This window comes from Cebidichthys violaceus, unplaced genomic scaffold, assembly GCF_023349555.1.
Source record: "Cebidichthys violaceus isolate CVI_PGR_0920_01 unplaced genomic scaffold, fCebVio1.0.p SCAF_6, whole genome shotgun sequence".
NCBI lineage: Eukaryota > Metazoa > Chordata > Actinopteri > Perciformes > Stichaeidae > Cebidichthys > Cebidichthys violaceus.
In genome coordinates, this window is record NW_027176816.1 from 9,920,110 (window position 1) to 9,938,145 (window position 18,036).

At 41.3% G+C, this 18,036-nt stretch overlaps 1 protein-coding gene across 3 annotated transcripts in view; it reads left to right on the forward strand.

Annotated features, from left to right (window-relative positions):
- Window positions 1–18,036, forward strand: part of ubr4 (ubiquitin protein ligase E3 component n-recognin 4) — a 52,626-nt gene that overhangs the window by 13,715 nt on the left and 20,875 nt on the right. Inside the window, exons 19-54 of one of the 3 annotated variants that reach the window (XM_068732702.1) lie at window positions 215–494; window positions 1,989–2,121; window positions 2,874–2,953; window positions 3,043–3,171; window positions 3,460–3,642; window positions 3,893–4,015; window positions 4,120–4,349; window positions 4,583–4,701; window positions 4,798–4,895; window positions 5,196–5,353; window positions 5,446–5,652; window positions 5,877–5,978; window positions 6,060–6,160; window positions 6,382–6,769; window positions 6,967–7,030; window positions 7,199–7,390; window positions 7,621–7,691; window positions 8,116–8,308; window positions 8,972–9,205; window positions 9,353–9,523; window positions 9,659–9,841; window positions 10,312–10,470; window positions 10,739–10,891; window positions 11,086–11,313; window positions 11,498–11,655; window positions 11,786–11,960; window positions 13,214–13,415; window positions 13,705–13,868; window positions 14,358–14,574; window positions 15,516–15,732; window positions 16,348–16,380; window positions 16,671–16,734; window positions 16,862–16,996; window positions 17,249–17,423; window positions 17,648–17,779; window positions 17,904–18,025. In XM_068732702.1, the coding sequence (XP_068588803.1) occupies window positions 215–494; window positions 1,989–2,121; window positions 2,874–2,953; window positions 3,043–3,171; window positions 3,460–3,642; window positions 3,893–4,015; window positions 4,120–4,349; window positions 4,583–4,701; window positions 4,798–4,895; window positions 5,196–5,353; window positions 5,446–5,652; window positions 5,877–5,978; window positions 6,060–6,160; window positions 6,382–6,769; window positions 6,967–7,030; window positions 7,199–7,390; window positions 7,621–7,691; window positions 8,116–8,308; window positions 8,972–9,205; window positions 9,353–9,523; window positions 9,659–9,841; window positions 10,312–10,470; window positions 10,739–10,891; window positions 11,086–11,313; window positions 11,498–11,655; window positions 11,786–11,960; window positions 13,214–13,415; window positions 13,705–13,868; window positions 14,358–14,574; window positions 15,516–15,732; window positions 16,348–16,380; window positions 16,671–16,734; window positions 16,862–16,996; window positions 17,249–17,423; window positions 17,648–17,779; window positions 17,904–18,025 (5,773 nt within the window). The remainder of the gene's footprint in view (window positions 1–214; window positions 495–1,988; window positions 2,122–2,873; window positions 2,954–3,042; window positions 3,172–3,459; window positions 3,643–3,892; window positions 4,016–4,119; window positions 4,350–4,582; window positions 4,702–4,797; window positions 4,896–5,195; window positions 5,354–5,445; window positions 5,653–5,876; window positions 5,979–6,059; window positions 6,161–6,381; window positions 6,770–6,966; window positions 7,031–7,198; window positions 7,391–7,620; window positions 7,692–8,115; window positions 8,309–8,971; window positions 9,206–9,352; window positions 9,524–9,658; window positions 9,842–10,311; window positions 10,471–10,738; window positions 10,892–11,085; window positions 11,314–11,497; window positions 11,656–11,785; window positions 11,961–13,213; window positions 13,416–13,704; window positions 13,869–14,357; window positions 14,575–15,515; window positions 15,733–16,347; window positions 16,381–16,670; window positions 16,735–16,861; window positions 16,997–17,248; window positions 17,424–17,647; window positions 17,780–17,903; window positions 18,026–18,036) is intronic. The other 2 variants (XM_068732703.1, XM_068732705.1) reach the window with 2 other exon arrangements.

An 18,036-nucleotide genomic window follows, 5' to 3' on the forward strand; every position in this document is an offset into this window, starting at 1 on the left:
TTAAGCAGTATTTCAGTATCTACTAATATTAGTGAACAAAGGGGAGACACCTTTTACAGTGCTGTGGTTTGCAAAATTGTGTGAATAGATAGAAATGTGCTTGTTAAAACAAAGACTAGCTTATGATTGCACATAGTTTATTATACCTTTTTTTTAAAAAAAATTTTTTAACCTATTTCTCCTTTCTGCTGCCTCTCCTTTCCTGCTCTTATAGATTTTTGGGAACATTGAAGCAGCACACCATCCAGAGTTCTGTGCACGGAGAAGACGACCTTAATGTAGAGCACCTCCAGCTCCTACTGCTCCTTTTCCACAATCTGTCAGAGCGCGGCCGGCGGTCCGTCCTGACGCTGGTCACCCAAGCCATCACTGAAGTGGCTCAGAGCAAAGACGCCCAGCTGAAGGCAGTGCCGCTCAACCTGGCCCGCCTCTGTCTAGTGTTCGACTACCTGCTGCGCCACTACTCCAAGGCACCTCTGTACCTTTTTGAACAGGTTAACTACTTATTTTAATTTGTTTTGTTGTAAATTAAGTGTAGATCTATCTATTTGATATTTGTTGTTGATATTTTGTTACTTTATTTTACTTTTAGTAAAATACTGTTCAGCAAATGAATTAATTTAAACTTTCATCAATCCAGAGCAACCTTAAAGATCCCATCTTGAATATAACATAAGGCTCATTTGAGTATAACGGGGGTCGGCAACCTTTACTATCCAAAGAGCCATTTTGCCCTATTTTTCACCAAATAAATTTCGTCTAGAGCCGCAAAAGCTATTTGATATTACAGCTTATAAAGTTTTATTCATAGTTATATTATATATTACAAAAACTATAGTTTGATGTATTTACGAAATTATGGAACAAGATTAAAGACAATTCTTGACATTTTATTGCCATTTCACCTGTTCTAATAATATCAAACTCTTATGAAGAGGAGAAAAAACTTGCTCAGTTTGCTGCAGCAGTTGAGAAATCGCTCTTTTTTGCTCATCTCCAGTGTGATACTGTTCAGCAACTGTATGATTGTTCTGGAAGTGTCTTTCAACATAAAAAATTTTGTTTGCTAATTTCTCACCACATTTCAAGCATACAGGTAAGCCAGCATCGTTGGCAGTGAACGCAAATGAACACGTCCACGCAGAATTAAACTCTCCATTTTCCTCCGTGACTTTTATTTTTTGTGGATTTATCTATTGATGGTGTAGCTGAGCCTTAATGTTGCGCCATTACTTTATGATAATAATAAACACGGGGCTCCATAATCTGCGCCAAGACGGCAGCAACTTTATTCACTTCTCCCACATTTCACCAGAACCTCTTTTTCTCTTTCCGTCTCATCCTCCACAATAAAAGCACCAAACACATACACAGGAACACTGCTTCCTGGAGAGCTCTTAACGTGCTCAACATAATAGCTTACAATAGTTTACCGAGGGCGGAGGTCTGCAAATCATAATTAGCTTGACAGCGACGTAGTAGGATGTGACGCACAGTTTAGTTGACAAACTATTAAAACATTTTATTTTTTTTGGCGGCGTGTCCAGCGGCGTTACCAACCCTATGGAGCGGACTTCCTGTTTACACCGGCACCCACCCATCATTTCTAAAACGATGCTGAAACGCCGTGTGGACGGAGATCGTTTTCGTTAGTGTGGATGTAGCCTCAGGGAGCCGCAACAGAGGGGCTGAAGAGCCGCATGCGGCTCAGGAGCCGCGGGTTGCCGACCCCTGGAGTATAAGAAAATCCCCCCAGTCACTTCCCCATTAAATTATTTTGGAGCTGTTATTGGCTACACAATAATACCACAGATTCACTTATTTATATGGTTTCCAGATTCGATAAATTGTTTGGAGTTATTTGATTAACCTGCCAAACAAAAATCAGTATAAATCATCTTTATTCCAATGCTCAGTCTTTGAATACATGTGACTATGTGTGTAGCACTGGAAGTTAAGCCTCTCTCTCTCATGAACATTATTTATAGGTGCAGTATAACCTTCTAACCCCACCATCCACTGGGCCGAGTTCTGTTCAGGATGGAGGCAAACGCAGCGGCATCCCACTTTACTACGGATTCAAAGAGGTGGAGGAGAACTGGGCCAAACACTGTTCAGCAGGTAAGACCAATGACAGAAATGCTTCTTTTCTTTTTTTTAACCCTCTGGCCAAAGCATGAATTATTGTATTTACACATGTGCTCGTTCCTGTGCCTTTATGTAGAACTAACTGGATCACTTAGTGTTCCTGTATCTGTCATCGTTGGCTGAACAGTGTTGTTTGTGGAAGGTAACGGAAAGACGGCAACCTCTGGGCCTGAAAAGTGAAGCCTTTGCGGTGCCTTCAACTGGCTCTCTTTCTAATAGCTAGCTGGAGGCGACTTCTCTGCTTGCAAAAAGAAGTCAGATTGTATAAAAGTCTATAAGAAAATGACCCTAATTCTGACTTAATTTATTAACTCCGTAAGCATTGTAAACATGACTTTATTGTCTCAATTATTAGTTTCAAGTCTACTTTAATACAGTATGATGTTCATTTAGTAAATTATAGTCCCATTTAAATTAAATAGACATAAAGCAGGGTATACTTTAGGGTGTGGCTACCTTGTGATTGACAGGTCACTACCACAACGTTGTCTGGTCTTGGAGTTGTTCATCTTTTTGTTTTACAAGTTAAACCCTTTCACAGTGTGTTTCCAGTTCATGAAAGTTAATTGTTGACCTGTTCAGCATTTGGTTGCAAAAAGCTGAGATGGCGACATGTATTTCATGTAGTCTGGCTTCTTGTGTGTTATCTGTGAAGAAGATGAGGCTATGGTGATAGTAGATGAGAAAATAATCTGTTCTGTTTTCATACATGTCAACCTTTTTAGATTCAAATGTTCAGCCCAAATTCTACTGCGTTCTGTCCCCGGAAGCATCTGAAGATGATATCAGCAGACTGGACAGCAAGGTGAGACTTTGACCACTGATGGCCGTGTGTGTAGAAACAATTTTAATTGTATTCAAACATAACTCTTTTTTTTTTTTTTCTCCTGGTAGGTCTTCCCAAAGCTGTTCAATGGAGCAGTTAAATATGATGAACTGTATGTGTGGCTCGTCTCACTCCTGGTTGCAGGCTCTCAGTTTGACACAGCAAGAAGACAGGAGGGCAAGCCAATCACTCCTACGGTGAGAACACACATAACAAACCATGACGAGGGTAAACCAGTCCATGATGCAGGTGGCTTCCCAGTATTGCTCAGTGTTATTAACATACCAACTCTTTGTGGCTCCACCTTTTTTATATTTATAATTCACTTACAATATTTGAAATTAAATCAGTGCAGTTGCTTACCTCCAGTGTTCAGTTTTAATCAATAGTAACTTAATAGACTTCAGCCCTGACATTAACTGTCAGGGCTGTGTGTGTGAGTGCAAATTGGAAAACGGTGCATGTTTGTCTATCAACCTGCACAGGAGGCATGCTCCCTTCAGTATTACTTCCTGATACTGTGGAGGATTCTGGGTGTTTTACCACCGTCTAAAGCCTACATGGAGCAGCTGAAGACTGGCTGCAGCGATCCCAGCGAGAGTGACATCCTGCACACACTGCGATGGTCCGCACGTCTCCGGGTGTCTACCTACGTGAACTGGATCAAGGTCTGTTGATACCTGATAGGCTTCAAGAATGCTAATGAACGTGGTAGATGCCAAAACAAATGAATGACATCAAAAATATTACATTCGACTTTTTTATATAGCTGATGACAAATATAATATGTAATGATATTTTTGATTATTGACTTCTTATATTGCACTGTGTCCATAATCCTGTTATGTAATATCTATAGTCTTTTTATGAATTGTGGTTTATTTAAATGTATGACTATACCCATGTCATCGCGGACAGGAGCACTTGGTAAAGCAGGGAATGACGGCAGATCAAGCAGCCTCTCTGGTTGAGATGACCGCTGCTAAGTGCAGCACCGTTAAATATGATGTGGAGCTAGCAGAGGAGTACATTGCCAGACAGGTAATGATTACAACACAACCTTTGTTAATTTTTGTATCGATTGTTTTCCAAACCACGTTTTGAGCATCACTCTGTTACTCCTGGACAACTTGGTTCTTTTGCAGATTTCTACCTTCTCCGATGTAGACCCAAACGCCATCCTTCCACTTGATCAGTTACCTTCTCTACAAGCCATCTATACACTGGACGCAGTCATCTCAAAAGTGCAGGTTTCTCTAGATGAGCATTTGTCCAAGGCTGCCATTGAAGCAGACGCCCACAAGACATCTGAGATCACAAAGAACCTACTGCCTGCCACACTACAGCTCACTGATGTTTACACGGCCTTCACAAGGTGAGAAAGCGATCACTCTTAACTTCTGCACTTTGCTTAACTCTGAACATCAGACATGCTCATCTAGGTCATTAAGGTATTAGGTATAGCAAGCTGCAATTCAAGGATATGATTGAAGTAACTGCAGGGTTTATTTATGTATCGCTTTATCTTCTGGATAAAGCAGATAAATACATGAAACGTTTTCCCATGTTCTAATAAAATTAATAAAAAAAACTACTTTTCATGACCAGGTCTTACCTACTAATGAACATCCCAGAGGAAGGGGAGAACAAGCTGACAGATGCCAAGCTCCAAGGTTATGCTGCAGTTCTGTCCATTGGCTCCACCCGCTGCAAGGCCAACCAGCTGGGTATGTGAAAGAATTACTCAAAAAACGGTGCATGCACTTTCACAACCTTTCTGTACGCTCACTGTTTTAACCTCAACTTTTAATGAAACTCCACAGGTCATACTATTATGCAGAACTTACCATCGGCTGTACAGACTGTATGTGAGACCTGGAACGGCATCCACACCAATGAGTTCCCCAACATTGGCTCATGGGTACGTGAATCTAGTTGTTGATTATGGTTCAGTCTGACTGTCAGCAATTTATATAGGGGAGTAGGCAATCTACTCACCATATCCTTTTCTTATACCAGTGGGCTGGCACTAAGCTTGAAGGATGATTTGATGATTAAATTTAGTGTTTTTTGGATCACCCACTCCTATTCCACTCCTGTAATAGTTATTGATTACAACTATTAAAATATCAATATGTGATTTACTGATATTGCCCTACTCGGTTTGCCAGTCATTATGAGACTGATGTCCTTGATGCTGATATGATTTTTTCTTTCTCAGCGAAATGCGTTTGCCAATGATACCATTCCATCAGAGAGCTACATCAGTGCCATCCAAGCAGCTCACCTGGGCACACTGAGTTGTCAGTCCTTGCCTCTGGCCTCTTCTCTCAAACACATCTTACTCTCTTTGGTTCGCCTCACTGGTGACCTCATTGTGTAAGTGCTTGTCAAATCTGAGTCATTTCACATATTGCAAAAAAGTAAAACTGTAAACTTGATTAAATATTGCTGCATGTTTGTCTCCTCAGCACAGAGGAGCTGAATCCTTCGCAGGTTGTGCGCACTTTGCTGCCCCTCCTCCTGGAGAGCAGCACAGAGAGTGTGGCTGAGATCAGCAGCACCTCGCTGGAGCGCATCCTCGGACCGTCAGAGTCCGACGCCTTCCTAGCCCGCATCTATGAGCGCTTGGTGACCGGGTGTTACAACATCATTGCCAATCACTCAGACCCAAACAGGTATGCCGCGTGTAACATGACAATGAAATAAACCTGCCTTAAGAATATGTTTGATATTTACATTAAACCACTGTGTGGTGTAAAACGGCTGTTTGTATTGCTTAACTCACGCCCAAATGTGGAGCTTTGAGCCTGTTTTAGCACACTGTCTTCTTTTACTTGCCAGCACATTTATTGTTTGCTTGATTCTCACTGCTCTTATTAATCTTTGATCATGCTTTTAGTGGTTTGGATGAGTCTGTCCTTGAGGAATGCCTTCAGTACCTTGAAAGGCAGCTTGAGAGCATTCAAGTCCGCAAGGCCATGGAAGAGTTCTTTTCATTCAGGTATTTGCTCAACTGATGACACAGGCTGCATTATTACACATTTATACTGCTACCTCACATATTCTGTGCTCTTTTTTCCAGCGGTGAGCTTGTCCAGATTATGATGGCAACAGCCAATGAAAATCTATCGGCAAAGTTCTGCAACAGGGTGCTGAAATTCTTCACCAAGCTTTTCCAGCTCAGTAAGTCTACCGTTCATTTCAATAAAGGAAAGCTTTTCACAAGGCTGAGGTATGCTTCAAATGAAGTGATTCATATGAAATTATGTCTGACACACATGTAACGGCAACAGTTTTTCAGTGCCGTTACGAATGGCCACATTTGAAGGCACAGTGACAAGCCTCTCGTAAAGTGGCAGTGGTTTAGATGTTCCTAAATCTAATGCTGATGCTGTCCATTCCAGCGGAGAAGAGCCCAAACCCCAGCCTGTTGTGTCTATGCGGCACTCTGGCCCAGCTGGCCTGTGTGGAGCCCTCTCGTCTGCAGTCGTGGCTGACGCGCATGACCGCCACCCCACCCAAAGACTCCGAGCAGCTGGAAGTTGTGCAAGAAAACCGACAGCTCCTGCAAGTGCTCACCACGCATATTGTGCGTGACAACAGCCAGGTGGGCGAAGGTGTGTGCACTGTCCTCCTCAGCACACTCATTCCCATGGCAACAGACATGCTGGCCAATGGGGATGGAACAGGCTTCCCTGAGCTCATGGTCATCATGGCCACACTGGCCAGTGCTGGACAGGGGGCCGGTCACCTGCAACTGCACAGGGCAGCCATCGACTGGCTGACCAGATGGTAAGAAATACATTTCAAGTACATGCTATTATCAGATCAGTTATCACCAGAAGTCTAGTTATTAATAAGGATTGAAAATGTAGTTGGTATTGGGGTGTCCTAATCCATTAGCCATTATCAAGCAGCAATAAATCAAATAGGCAATCTGAAATCTGTGAATATTCCTTTTTAAATTACTCCATTTTTTTCCTCTGCAGCAAAAAGTATTTAACACAGAAGAATGTTGTGGAAAAAGTGAGCACAAACTTATCCCAAGGAAAGGTAAGTTTTTATAAATATATCAGTATATTTCACCCGTTTATAGAAGTGCCTTATTTGGACTTCATCCATGTTTAATTCCATTCAAAACACTGGCCTAATATGTAATTTGACATTTCCATTTACTATTAACTGTCAAGTAATTGATGTGCACCTGTTCCTTGATTCCAGCATGCCAGTATGCTGGAGTGCTCGTGCCACATCATCTCTTATCTGGCTGATGTGATGAATGCCTTGCGGCAAAGCAGTGGCCAAGGCACCTCAGCCATGCTGATGGAGGGAGAGGAGAAGGCCATGGAAGTGGACTCTGACTGGGTGGAGGAACTTGCAGTGGAGGAGGATGATTCCCAAGCAGAGGACTCTGTGAGATCTCATCCCCTTATGTCTCCCTTTTATATGCCATGATTTGTAGATGTTCAGCATACAGACCTGAACATAAAATGCTTAGAAATTTGTTGTGAAAACTACTGCATTTTACTTAACATTAATCTAATGTACAGTTTTTAATGAATAGAAAAGACAGGTCAATCTTTATCCAGATGCCAGGACTTCATGGAACAATACATCTTAACATGTTTGTTGTTGTTTTACAGGATGAAGACTCACTTTGCAACAAACTCTGCACCTTCACCATTACTCAGAAGGAGTTCATGAACCAGCACTGGTAAAGAAAAGTTGATTGTTCCCTTGGATTTTGGTTTTATTCTTGAATCAGACCATGAGTTGGTTCTTTTCCTCATGATCAAGTTAAAGGGGTTTCAGCAGGTCATGGGACGGTCTACACACTACAAGGCTGGCGCACCTGAAAATAGATTTGTCACACATGAACCCTTTAATAACCCAGAATAAAGAGGTCCTACATACAGTAGATTTACATGAATTGTAGAAGTTGTTCTATAACAATCGGTTGTTTATAGTGAAGCCAACTAGTGAAATTCACTTAGTACTGATTAAACTGCTTCGTTTTGATTTATTTTGATTTGTTTGTTTCCGCCATTTACATATATAAATTAGATGCAGATGGTCGTGAGTTAAAATGCCTTTATGTAGAAATCTAGAGTCTTGTCCTGTTCCCTTTCATTCTCCAGGTACCACTGTCACACCTGTAAGATGGTGGATGGGGTAGGTGTGTGCACAGTGTGCGCCAAGGTCTGTCACAAAGACCATGAGATCTCCTATGCCAAATATGGCTCTTTCTTCTGTGACTGCGGTGCCAAAGAGGATGGCAGCTGCCAGGTGAGACCGAATACCTCAGGTCATCATGGGAAGAGAACAACAGCGGTAACTTTGGCTTGCAAGTCATTCCCCCATTGACTTCCATCCAGTCATTTCATTTGTTCAGTGTCATAGCTAGCCCACACCTGTGGTCAGAAAGAGAGATAAATCATATTATGAATGTCTGTCAACATTTTTTTTACTGAAAAGGCTAGCTTTCCTAGTTAATCTTAAAATAACGAATGTGCATGTGATGATGAGCAAACCATCAACTACATTTTACCTTCAGTTAGTTAGCAATGTTTTGTTTGTCTTTGTGTCAATCTCGTTATTGCAATGGCTAAAATTGGTTTTGTTCAAGGAGGTAACAAAGTGAAGGTATATGGAATTGGCATACAGCAAATTCCAATATTGATACAGTTAATAATTGCTTCAGGAATATCATGGAGTCCTTTTGAATCCATGATTTTATTTAACTTTTGGAGGCTGTTCAGTAAGCCTCCAACCAGCATGATCACTCTGACCTTCCTTTTGACTAAGAATATACTCCACGATGTGGAGGAGCTAGCAAAGTGAAAAGAAAAGCAGGTTATCCTAATTGTAGAGAAGCTAAACAAAAATATGTATTGTGTCTCATTGTATTTGATGTGCTGCCAGTTGTATATACGCATGCACATATCAACAATGTTGATATGCTCACTGCTCCACTTTGTGTTGTACCATCCACAGGCCTTGGTGAAACGCAGCCCCAGCAGCGGCATGGGCTCCACCCTGAAAGAGTCTTCTGCGTTCCAGAGTGAGCTGCGTATGCCTGACAGCGCTATCCGCCACCAGAACGCCTCGCCCTCGGACAAGGGCAAGGTCACCATCTGTGATGGCAAACCTGGAGACGAAGACAGACCGAAGAAGAGCAGTGTGTGCAAGAGCATTGAGGGCTGCCAGGAAGAGCTGATAACACAAGTGGTAAGAGAAAATATAATTTCAGTGTCTCTGTACATCATGTGTCTTATTTTTTGCTCAAGACTCAAATGACTTCAATTGTGCCACAAAATGCAGTTGTTGCCCATTTATTTTACATTTCAAGCTTTTGGCTCTCTTTCTCCACAACAGATGGGATCGTCCACAGCAGCAGTCATACTAGAGATGCTCATGTTTCTCATGGAAGCCATCCAGACCAACTTCCAGCAGGCGTCAGCAGTGGGAAGCAGCAGCAGGGCTCAGCAAGCACTCAATGAACTGCATACTCAGGACAAAGCTGTGGAGATGACTGACCAATTAATGGTATGAAGACCTGTTTAATTTGGAGTCGTTCGAAAAAACTACTTTGTTCCTTAAATCTGGATCCTTTCTGTAAATCCCATCATAAACTACATTGTATGTAATAAATTGTATGCAAATTCCTGTGCTCTTCCTCAGGTGCCCACGCTGGGCTCTCAGGAAGGGGCTTTTGAGAACGTGAGGATGAACTACAGTGGTGACCAGGGACAAACTATACGTCAACTCATAAGTGCACATGTCTTGCGCCGTGTTGCCATGTGTGTCCTGTCGTCCCCCCATGGCCGCCGCCAGCATCTTGCAGTCAGCCATGAAAAGGGAAAGGTAAGCTTCATAAACCAGTCAGCTGAATCCTGTAATAATGATATTATTATGCAATACTAACAAAGTGGACAATCTTCTTTAGAACTTGCTTTGAAATCCACAGTTGAATTTATTTTAGTGGGGTTTTTGTTATACCTGAGTTGAGTTACCTGTGGAATGGAGCACCGCTACCAAACAAAGCTGCACTAATGCCGGACGGTTGCAAATACTAAAAAATAAAAAATAAAAAATGAAGGCAGACATTGACCTTTTAATCGTCCAATCATTCCATACATTAAAAACTGTGTTGCTGTCAACATACTATTATTGTCATTGGATAGATTTTAATATTAATATAAATAATACATTTAACGTGAAGCTTATTTTCTATTTTTTTTTTCCCCGTTATAATTGCCTTATCAGTCATCACCAGTCTGTATTTCCTTTTTTGTTTGAACACCAGATGACCCATTTCTCTGTCCTCTTCACAGATAACAGTTCTGCAGTTGTCCACTCTCCTGAAGCAAGCCGACTCGAGCAAGAGGAAGCTAACACTGACCCGTCTGGCCTCTGCTCCAGTCCCGTTCACTGTCCTCAGTCTCACCGGAAACCCGTGTAATGAAGATTACCTGGCTGTGTGCGGCCTCAAGGTCAGAAAGCGAGCTTCTTCTCAGTTTAACATTGTTCTGTTTTGTGTGTTTTCTGACCCCATAAAGATAACAATGTCAGCATTTTGCTGTTGAGATTGAGACCACAAGCAAGTTACCCTAAATCTTAATCATGGTAGAATTCAGAGTAGCTGTTCATGCTAATGTTAGCCAAGTAGCTTTAGAAGTAGTTTTTTAATGAATTGCTGCTATTAAGGAATTTGATATTTGACTATTATATCTTTGTCGTTCTTTCATTTTTTTTTCCAAGGACTGCCATGTACTAACTTTCAGCAGCACAGGCTCAGTGTCGGACCATCTGGTGTTGCACCCTCAACTGGCGACTGGCAACTTCATCATCAAAGCTATATGGTTGCCAGGCTCGCAGACTGAACTTGCAATCATCACTGCTGACTTTGTCAAAGTAAGTATTAAGAGAATAGACACTTTGTACACAACTTTAGAGTATTGACCTATTACTGGGGATCCGATTGAAATTATCCATTGATTTGGGGAGACACTCTAATCCTGTGACTTTGATTATTCTGCTTTTTGCAGGGTAAAAAAACCTCTTAATAATACTTCTTTTTTTTTTTATTTGTCTCCCTTGCCAAACAGATTTATGACTTATCAGTGGATGCTTTGAGTCCCATGTACTACTTCCTGCTTCCAAGTTCCAAGATCCGTGATGCTACCTTCCTGTTCAACGAAGAAGGGAAGAACATCATCGTCATCATGTCTTCAGCAGGTTACATGTACACTCAGCTCATGGACGAGTCCAGCAGTGCCCAACATGGCCCTTTCTATGTCACCAATGTATTGGAGATAAACCACGAAGACTTAAAGGTAAGCAGGACGTAAACTTATGCAGTGGAATTATTCCCACGAAAATGTGCAATGTCATAAAATGTATGATTGTTTGTTTAAAAAGATTTACACAATCGCAAGCCCTACAGTGCATTCCTGCTCTCATATTTTGGAACATTTGATTGATTACATTTTAACACAAAATCTTTCTGTGTGACTCTAGGATAGCAACGGGCAGGTAGCCGGCGGTGGTGTGTCTGTCTACTACTCCCATGTGCTTCAGATGCTTTTCTTCAGCTACAGCCAGGGAAAGTCCTTCGCTGCCACAGTAAGCCGCAGCACCACCGAAGTGCAGAGGCTCTTCACCATCAATGTCAAAGGGTAACGCTTCTTCCACACCATCTTCAGTTTCTTCACTTGCACCTGCCACTGCACTGGGTCTTGCAAATGTAATGAGTACCTGGATGAGCTAACTATGTCTCCATCTCTCTCGTCCTCCCTCCATCTTTAGGTCTAATGGCAGCAGCAGTAAGATATCGCCTGCTCTGTGCCAGTGGTCTGAGGTCATGAACCACCCGGGCTTGGTGTGCTGCGTGCAGCAGACAACTGGCATACCGCTTGTCATCATGGTCAAGCCAGACACCTTCCTCATCCAAGAGATTAAAACACTGCCAGCAAAAGCTAAGGTAAGGGCAACTTACTGTACTGACGTGGAAGAGTCACTAGCTGTCCTCTTCTATCAGAAACAGCGACATATAGACTGTTTAAACAGAATTGCGTTGCAAGGGTCTGTGTGTACTTCCTGTCAGCTGATGCCATTCAAATACACTGCAACAGGAAATAAACTGGGACATATTTGAAATGCATTATCAACTGTGAAATGGTCTATAAAATGGAAAAGGGAAGACCAGTGTTAAACGGAAAATGGTAAAAGGAGCGTGAACTCACTACAAGTGCGCCGTGAAGCATGTGCTTCTCATCCCTTGTTCGTTTTGACCTTTTCTTTTAATTTAGCCAAATACAACAAAGACGGCCGCCAAAGTGGTCACCATCTTGTTTTTTAGTGCACATATGTAGAACTCATCTGCATACGCAGACCCCTGAGTGTCGTGCACAAATCGATGTGTCCCCTATTAGCGAGCAAGTCTGTGTACGCATTGAAGTATGAACAGATCTATATAAAAAGCTTTTGTTCATTATGATAAAGACTTAAACGTATACTACATACTATCTAATACAAAAACATACACTAAAGGGAATTAGTTACACTTACAAAATATGATAGTTAAGCTTGAAATTGCCGCAGTAACTGCAAAATCATTTGTTTTATCAAAGGTGTCGCCCATTGGGTCTTATTGCCATTTCTTAAGGTTAATTAATTTATAGGGCTGGGCAAGTTAGCGCGTTATTATTGCTGTTTGTGTGGCATCTCTCCTAACTTACATTTATAACTAATACCACACATATTACACGGTACTCAGCGTTGCATATGTGTCTAACCAAAATACCAAAAAAAGGAAAAAATATTTTTGTAGAGTACAATTTTTTGTTTGGAATATGTATAATAAGCATATTATTTAGTTATCGCTACTGAGAATTTAGCAAACATTACCAAAAAAAAGAAAAAAACATGACGTAGATAGGTTTGCAGTTTTCAAGGTGTATATTTCAAATTGCATCTATTACACACATGAAAATAAAGTTGTGAACACCGGCTGAATATCTATGATCAGAATCATTATAACTGTATTTTAACTCCTACTGTGTAAAGGGAATACTGCTGTTAAAAAGCACCTTATTTGTTTAAAGAGTTAAACCAAATGTTATTGCGCTTTTGTTCATATAGCAGTACTTTTAAAATAAAAGTGTGCAATACACTACTTTTGAATTACAAATTGTCATCGTTACCCAGCACTATTAATTTAATCTTTTCCCCCAGATTCAAGATATGGTAGCTATCCGACACACTGCCAGCAATGAGCAGCAGCGCACGACCATGATTCTTCTCTGTGAGGACGGAAGCCTGCGGATCTACATGGCCAATGTGGACAACACGTCTTACTGGCTCCAGCCCTCACTGCAGCCCAGCTGTGGTATCAGTATCATGAAGCCGGTCCGCAAGCGCAAAGCCGCTGCTACTAGTGAGTAAAGGGCAATTCTTTTTTCATCTCCAGAAAATGAAGCAAATGGATTCCAACATGCATGATAAAAACAGTCTGATCTCTGAGCATCACACTTAGACAATAGCTGGTTTTGCCAAAATACCGTGTTCTCAATTTTCATTAATAATTCTCTAAACACATTTAGTACCTTCTCATGCTCACTCAAAAACAGAAAAGTGAAGAATTTGCCAGAAAATGCTTACTTACACAGCATATGCTGTTTGCCTCACAAAATGTTGATATTGTAATGCAAGGATTTTACTTTCAGCCACTCGGACCTCCAGTCAGGTGACTTTCCCAGTGGACTTCTTTGAACACAACCAGCAGCTGACAGAGGTGGAGTTTGGTGGCAATGACTTGCTGCAGGTCTACAATGGACAGCAGATCAAACACAGGCTCAACTCCACTGGGATGTATGTGGCCAACACAAAGGTAGGGACATTTTAATAGAATTCTTCTCTGTTAGAAAAGCTGCAAGAGACTGGGGCTTTTTTCTTATGTAATGAATGAATACTGTCAGGCAAACATGCATTTGTTTTATGCCTTTTTAGTATAAAAGCAAAAAATAAATAGTACTGGCCAAAGCATTATACCAACATTTTGCAAACTGTGCTGGCGTAACAACTTTTTTTATGCACTGGTGTTAATGGGCTCACTTAAATCATTCTTCTAGTATAGATTCAAAAGTACTCACTTGTACTGTATATGTGTATACATGTGTATGTTAATATACATATCATACATCTTTTGCCCACCGCTATGCAATTTAATGTGCTGTGACGCTGAGTACTTAAGCATTATTATGCATCCAGATCTTTTTGCTAAAACAGCCTGAGGTCTATACTGTAGTTGTACTGTTTTACTGTTAGTTAAATTGCGTAAACCACAACAAATGTTGTGATTCTGGTTGTTTTCTTCTAGCCTGGGGGATTCACTGTGGAAGCGGTCAACAATAACAGCTCAATGGTGATGACGGGCATGCGAGTGCAGGTGGGCACCCAAGCCATTGAGAGGGCTCCTTCCTATGTGGAGGTCTTTGGCCGCACCATGCAGATAAACCTGACGAGAGCCCGGTGGTTTGACTTCCCCTTCACCAGAGAGGAGGCCCTGCAGGCGGACAAGAAGCTGTCCATCTTTAGTAAGATCAAGAATGGGCAATGATGATTACATCTGGCTACTTGTTGCAGATAACCTCACCACTATCCCTTCATGTTTATAACTTATTACTTCATAAATCATTGTTGTCGTTTATTTTGCTTCTGGATGTAAGTTATAGGATTTATTAAAACTCCACTGAATAACCTTAAAATACAGAGGGACGAATTCACAAAAGGATTGTGGACAAACACAAGTCATAGAAACCGCATAATGCTCAAAGCACTCACAAAGGGTGAAACACACCCATAACTGCGCTGCCAAGCAAATATCGCCTTTGTGCTCCTGCACTCTTTGCACATATTTAAATGAGGTTGTATGCAGACGTTTGTCGCTACATTGGCCCCTTTCTATGCGAATGAGCCTCACTGCAATTCCCAAAGATCAGTGCAAATAGTCTCACTCAGTTATAGTGAAGTTGTTGGTGTCTTCAGAAAGTTAGTGGTCAGTCAGGGCCTCTAGCCCACAGTCTGAAAAATTATTTTTTTCTCTCTCTCTCTCTGCCATTGTACTTGGCGCTAACATTTATACTTTGCCACATAGATAATTCCAATCAGATGCACTTTATGGGTGTGTTTGCGCTGTAATATTAATAGTGCAATATCTTTTGTGGTTGCAAGTGATGCTGAATTCTTGGTGCAGCAATTAATTCTTTGTGAATTCGCCCCATAGTATTATAGCGCTGTTCCTTCAAGATGGCAGAAGTAAAAAGTTAGTTTATATTTCTATCTCTGAACTTGCAGAACAACTAGATAATTAATGAGCCTCATGCATTTATTACAATAGCTAACCTCCAAGCAAACATGGTGGGTGTGAGGATATTTATTTTGTTCTGAGCAGTTTCGTTAACTTGGATCACATTGAATTTGCTGCAGACTGTTCAGAAACCATTTCTGATGCAGTTTTCTCTTCCTGCTCTTAAAGTTGGAGCATCTGTTGACCCAGCCGGAGTCACCATGCTTGATTCAATCAAGATCTACGGTAAAACCAAGGAGCAGTTTGGCTGGCCTGAGGATCCACCGGAGGACTTCTCCTCCGCCTCGGTTAACAATGTCTGCAGTCCCAACCTCAACCAGGGCAACGGCACTGCTGACGGAGACATAGCCACCCCGACCACCACCAGCGGCACCGTGCTGGAGAGGTATGAGCTTTCCACTTGGGTTTCATGTCGTCAAACACAAGTTGGCATTTACACTTCTCAATCAGTCCAGTTAGCCCCACATGATCTGATGAGATAGCGTTAACACTTCTTTGACTTTTGAATGATCTAGTATATCAATTTTATGTTAAACCTTTTATCTACAGCATCATACAGTTTATCATTTTATTACCTGTGGGCAAATCAATTAGCAGTATTGTTTATTATAACATTTGATTTTATATGATTTGTTTAAGTGTACTAAGTTATGGTATTATTTTGTTAGATTAGCCAAATCATTCCTGTGGTTGTTTTCTCTATAAACAGTTTTTTTCCATGAAATGATCATAATACTAATAGATGTTGTAAATATACATATTTAAATACTGTGATAGATTTGATCCATATCGCCCACTTCTTTACCCTTCATGTGTCCAGCTGTGTAGTTTTAACAATGGGGGTTGGGTTCTCTGAAGAGGATTTAGTGCATGGCTATCGTGATGTCATCTTTTCTTGCATGCTTCAATCGAATCATTTAATTTCACTTGTTTCTTTCTGTGATCCTCACACTTTTTTTTTGTTCTTTTTTTCTTTTGCTCCCAAAAATACAATAAAAAGTTGTGAAACTGAGTCCTTATCAACCTTGGACCGGTTAGTAACTGCCTTTTCTCTGCTTGTTTGTATGGTTTTGTGCACGTGTGCTACTTTGTGTGTCCATGCCTGAGACTGTGAACATGCCATACACCATCTCCACACTTGTACAGCAACTAAATTATTTTATTTTTCTTGACAACATTTATTCTTGCACTCAGCATTGTTTTTGGCATTTAGATCAGCACAGACTGCAACAGGTTCAGATTTGCTTTTTTTCTGTTTTAAATTGGCTGATTTAAGGCAAATTCTGCAGTAGGAGCAGTGTTGATCTTCTTTCTTAATTCCAGGTTGGTAGTCAGCTCCCTTGAGGCATTGGAAAGCTGCTTTGCAGTAGGTTCCTCCAGTGAAAAGGTAAACTGATGAAGAGATTTTTTCTTTGTTGTCTTTTAAAAGTAATAACGCGCTTGAATGAAAAATCCTGTGCTAAATTTGCTCATCTTCAGGGAGCAATGTTGACTGCATGTCTTTACCTCTGTAGGAGAAGAATAAGGCTGCAGCGCTGGAGTTGGCCACCCTACTCCTGTCCATGCCGACTCCTTCGGGTGTGCAGCAGCAGACCAAGGGACTTCTTGCCAGCCTGCACACCAGTCGAACCGCCTACCACACCCACAAGGTAAAAATATCATCCAATGTGTCTGACTAGACCAAAATCATAGTGTCTTTAATGCACATGGTGTAGTTTATCAACAGTTAATCTATTAAATGTATACATTTCAGAGCAGTTTGTTTGGAACTGAGCCCTCAGAAGTGCAGATTAATATTAGAAACTGAATGAAGTGCTTTTGGGTGTTAAATGTTGTGCTCATCTTCTACGTTACTTGTGAAGAATGCAACACATGCTAACACTCTGCCTCCCTCTCATCAGGACCAGTCCCTGCTGAGTAACGCAGTGCAGTGTCTTAATAGCTGCAGCCGTGAGGGGAGGGACCTCGACCCTGATGTCTTCCAGAGACTCGTGATCACTGCCCGCTCCATTGCCATCATGAGACCCAACAACCTGGTGCATTTTACAGAAACTAAGTCACTGCACCATGACTCTGGTAAGAGGCTATTCTGCTGGTGACGAATGTTGCCCAGGGCTAGGGAATAGCAATTTGTGTATAGTATTTATATGGTTACATAATTACACTTTCTGTTATGAGTTCATGATTAACAGATAATGTATTGATGTTCTCCTGAACAGCTACAGCTGCTAGTTTGAATGACCTAAATAACCTAAAGGTTTCAATTAAAACTCATTCACGTTCTTCTCTTCTTAATCAAGAAATGACAGACGATGGGCAGAAACATGTGGATGGTGAAAGCTGTAATTTCATCACCCAGCTGATGAATAACTTCTGGAAGCTCCATTCCCTAAAACCAAAGAACGCCTTTCTTGCTCCAGCTTGCCTGCCTGGTAAGTTCAAACTTTGTATTCATAATGTATATGGTCTATAATTAATAATTTGATTTTGGTACTGCCCACCTGATTTAAAACAAGCCTCTGAGTGTGTGATTGTACTTCTGTTCCTCTAACTAAGGCCTAACTCATGTGGAAGCAACAGTCAATGCCTTGGTGGACATCATCCATGCATACTGCACATGTGAACTGGATTACATCAATGTAGCCTCCAAAATCTACATGCAAATGTTACTGTGCCCAGTAAGTATAAT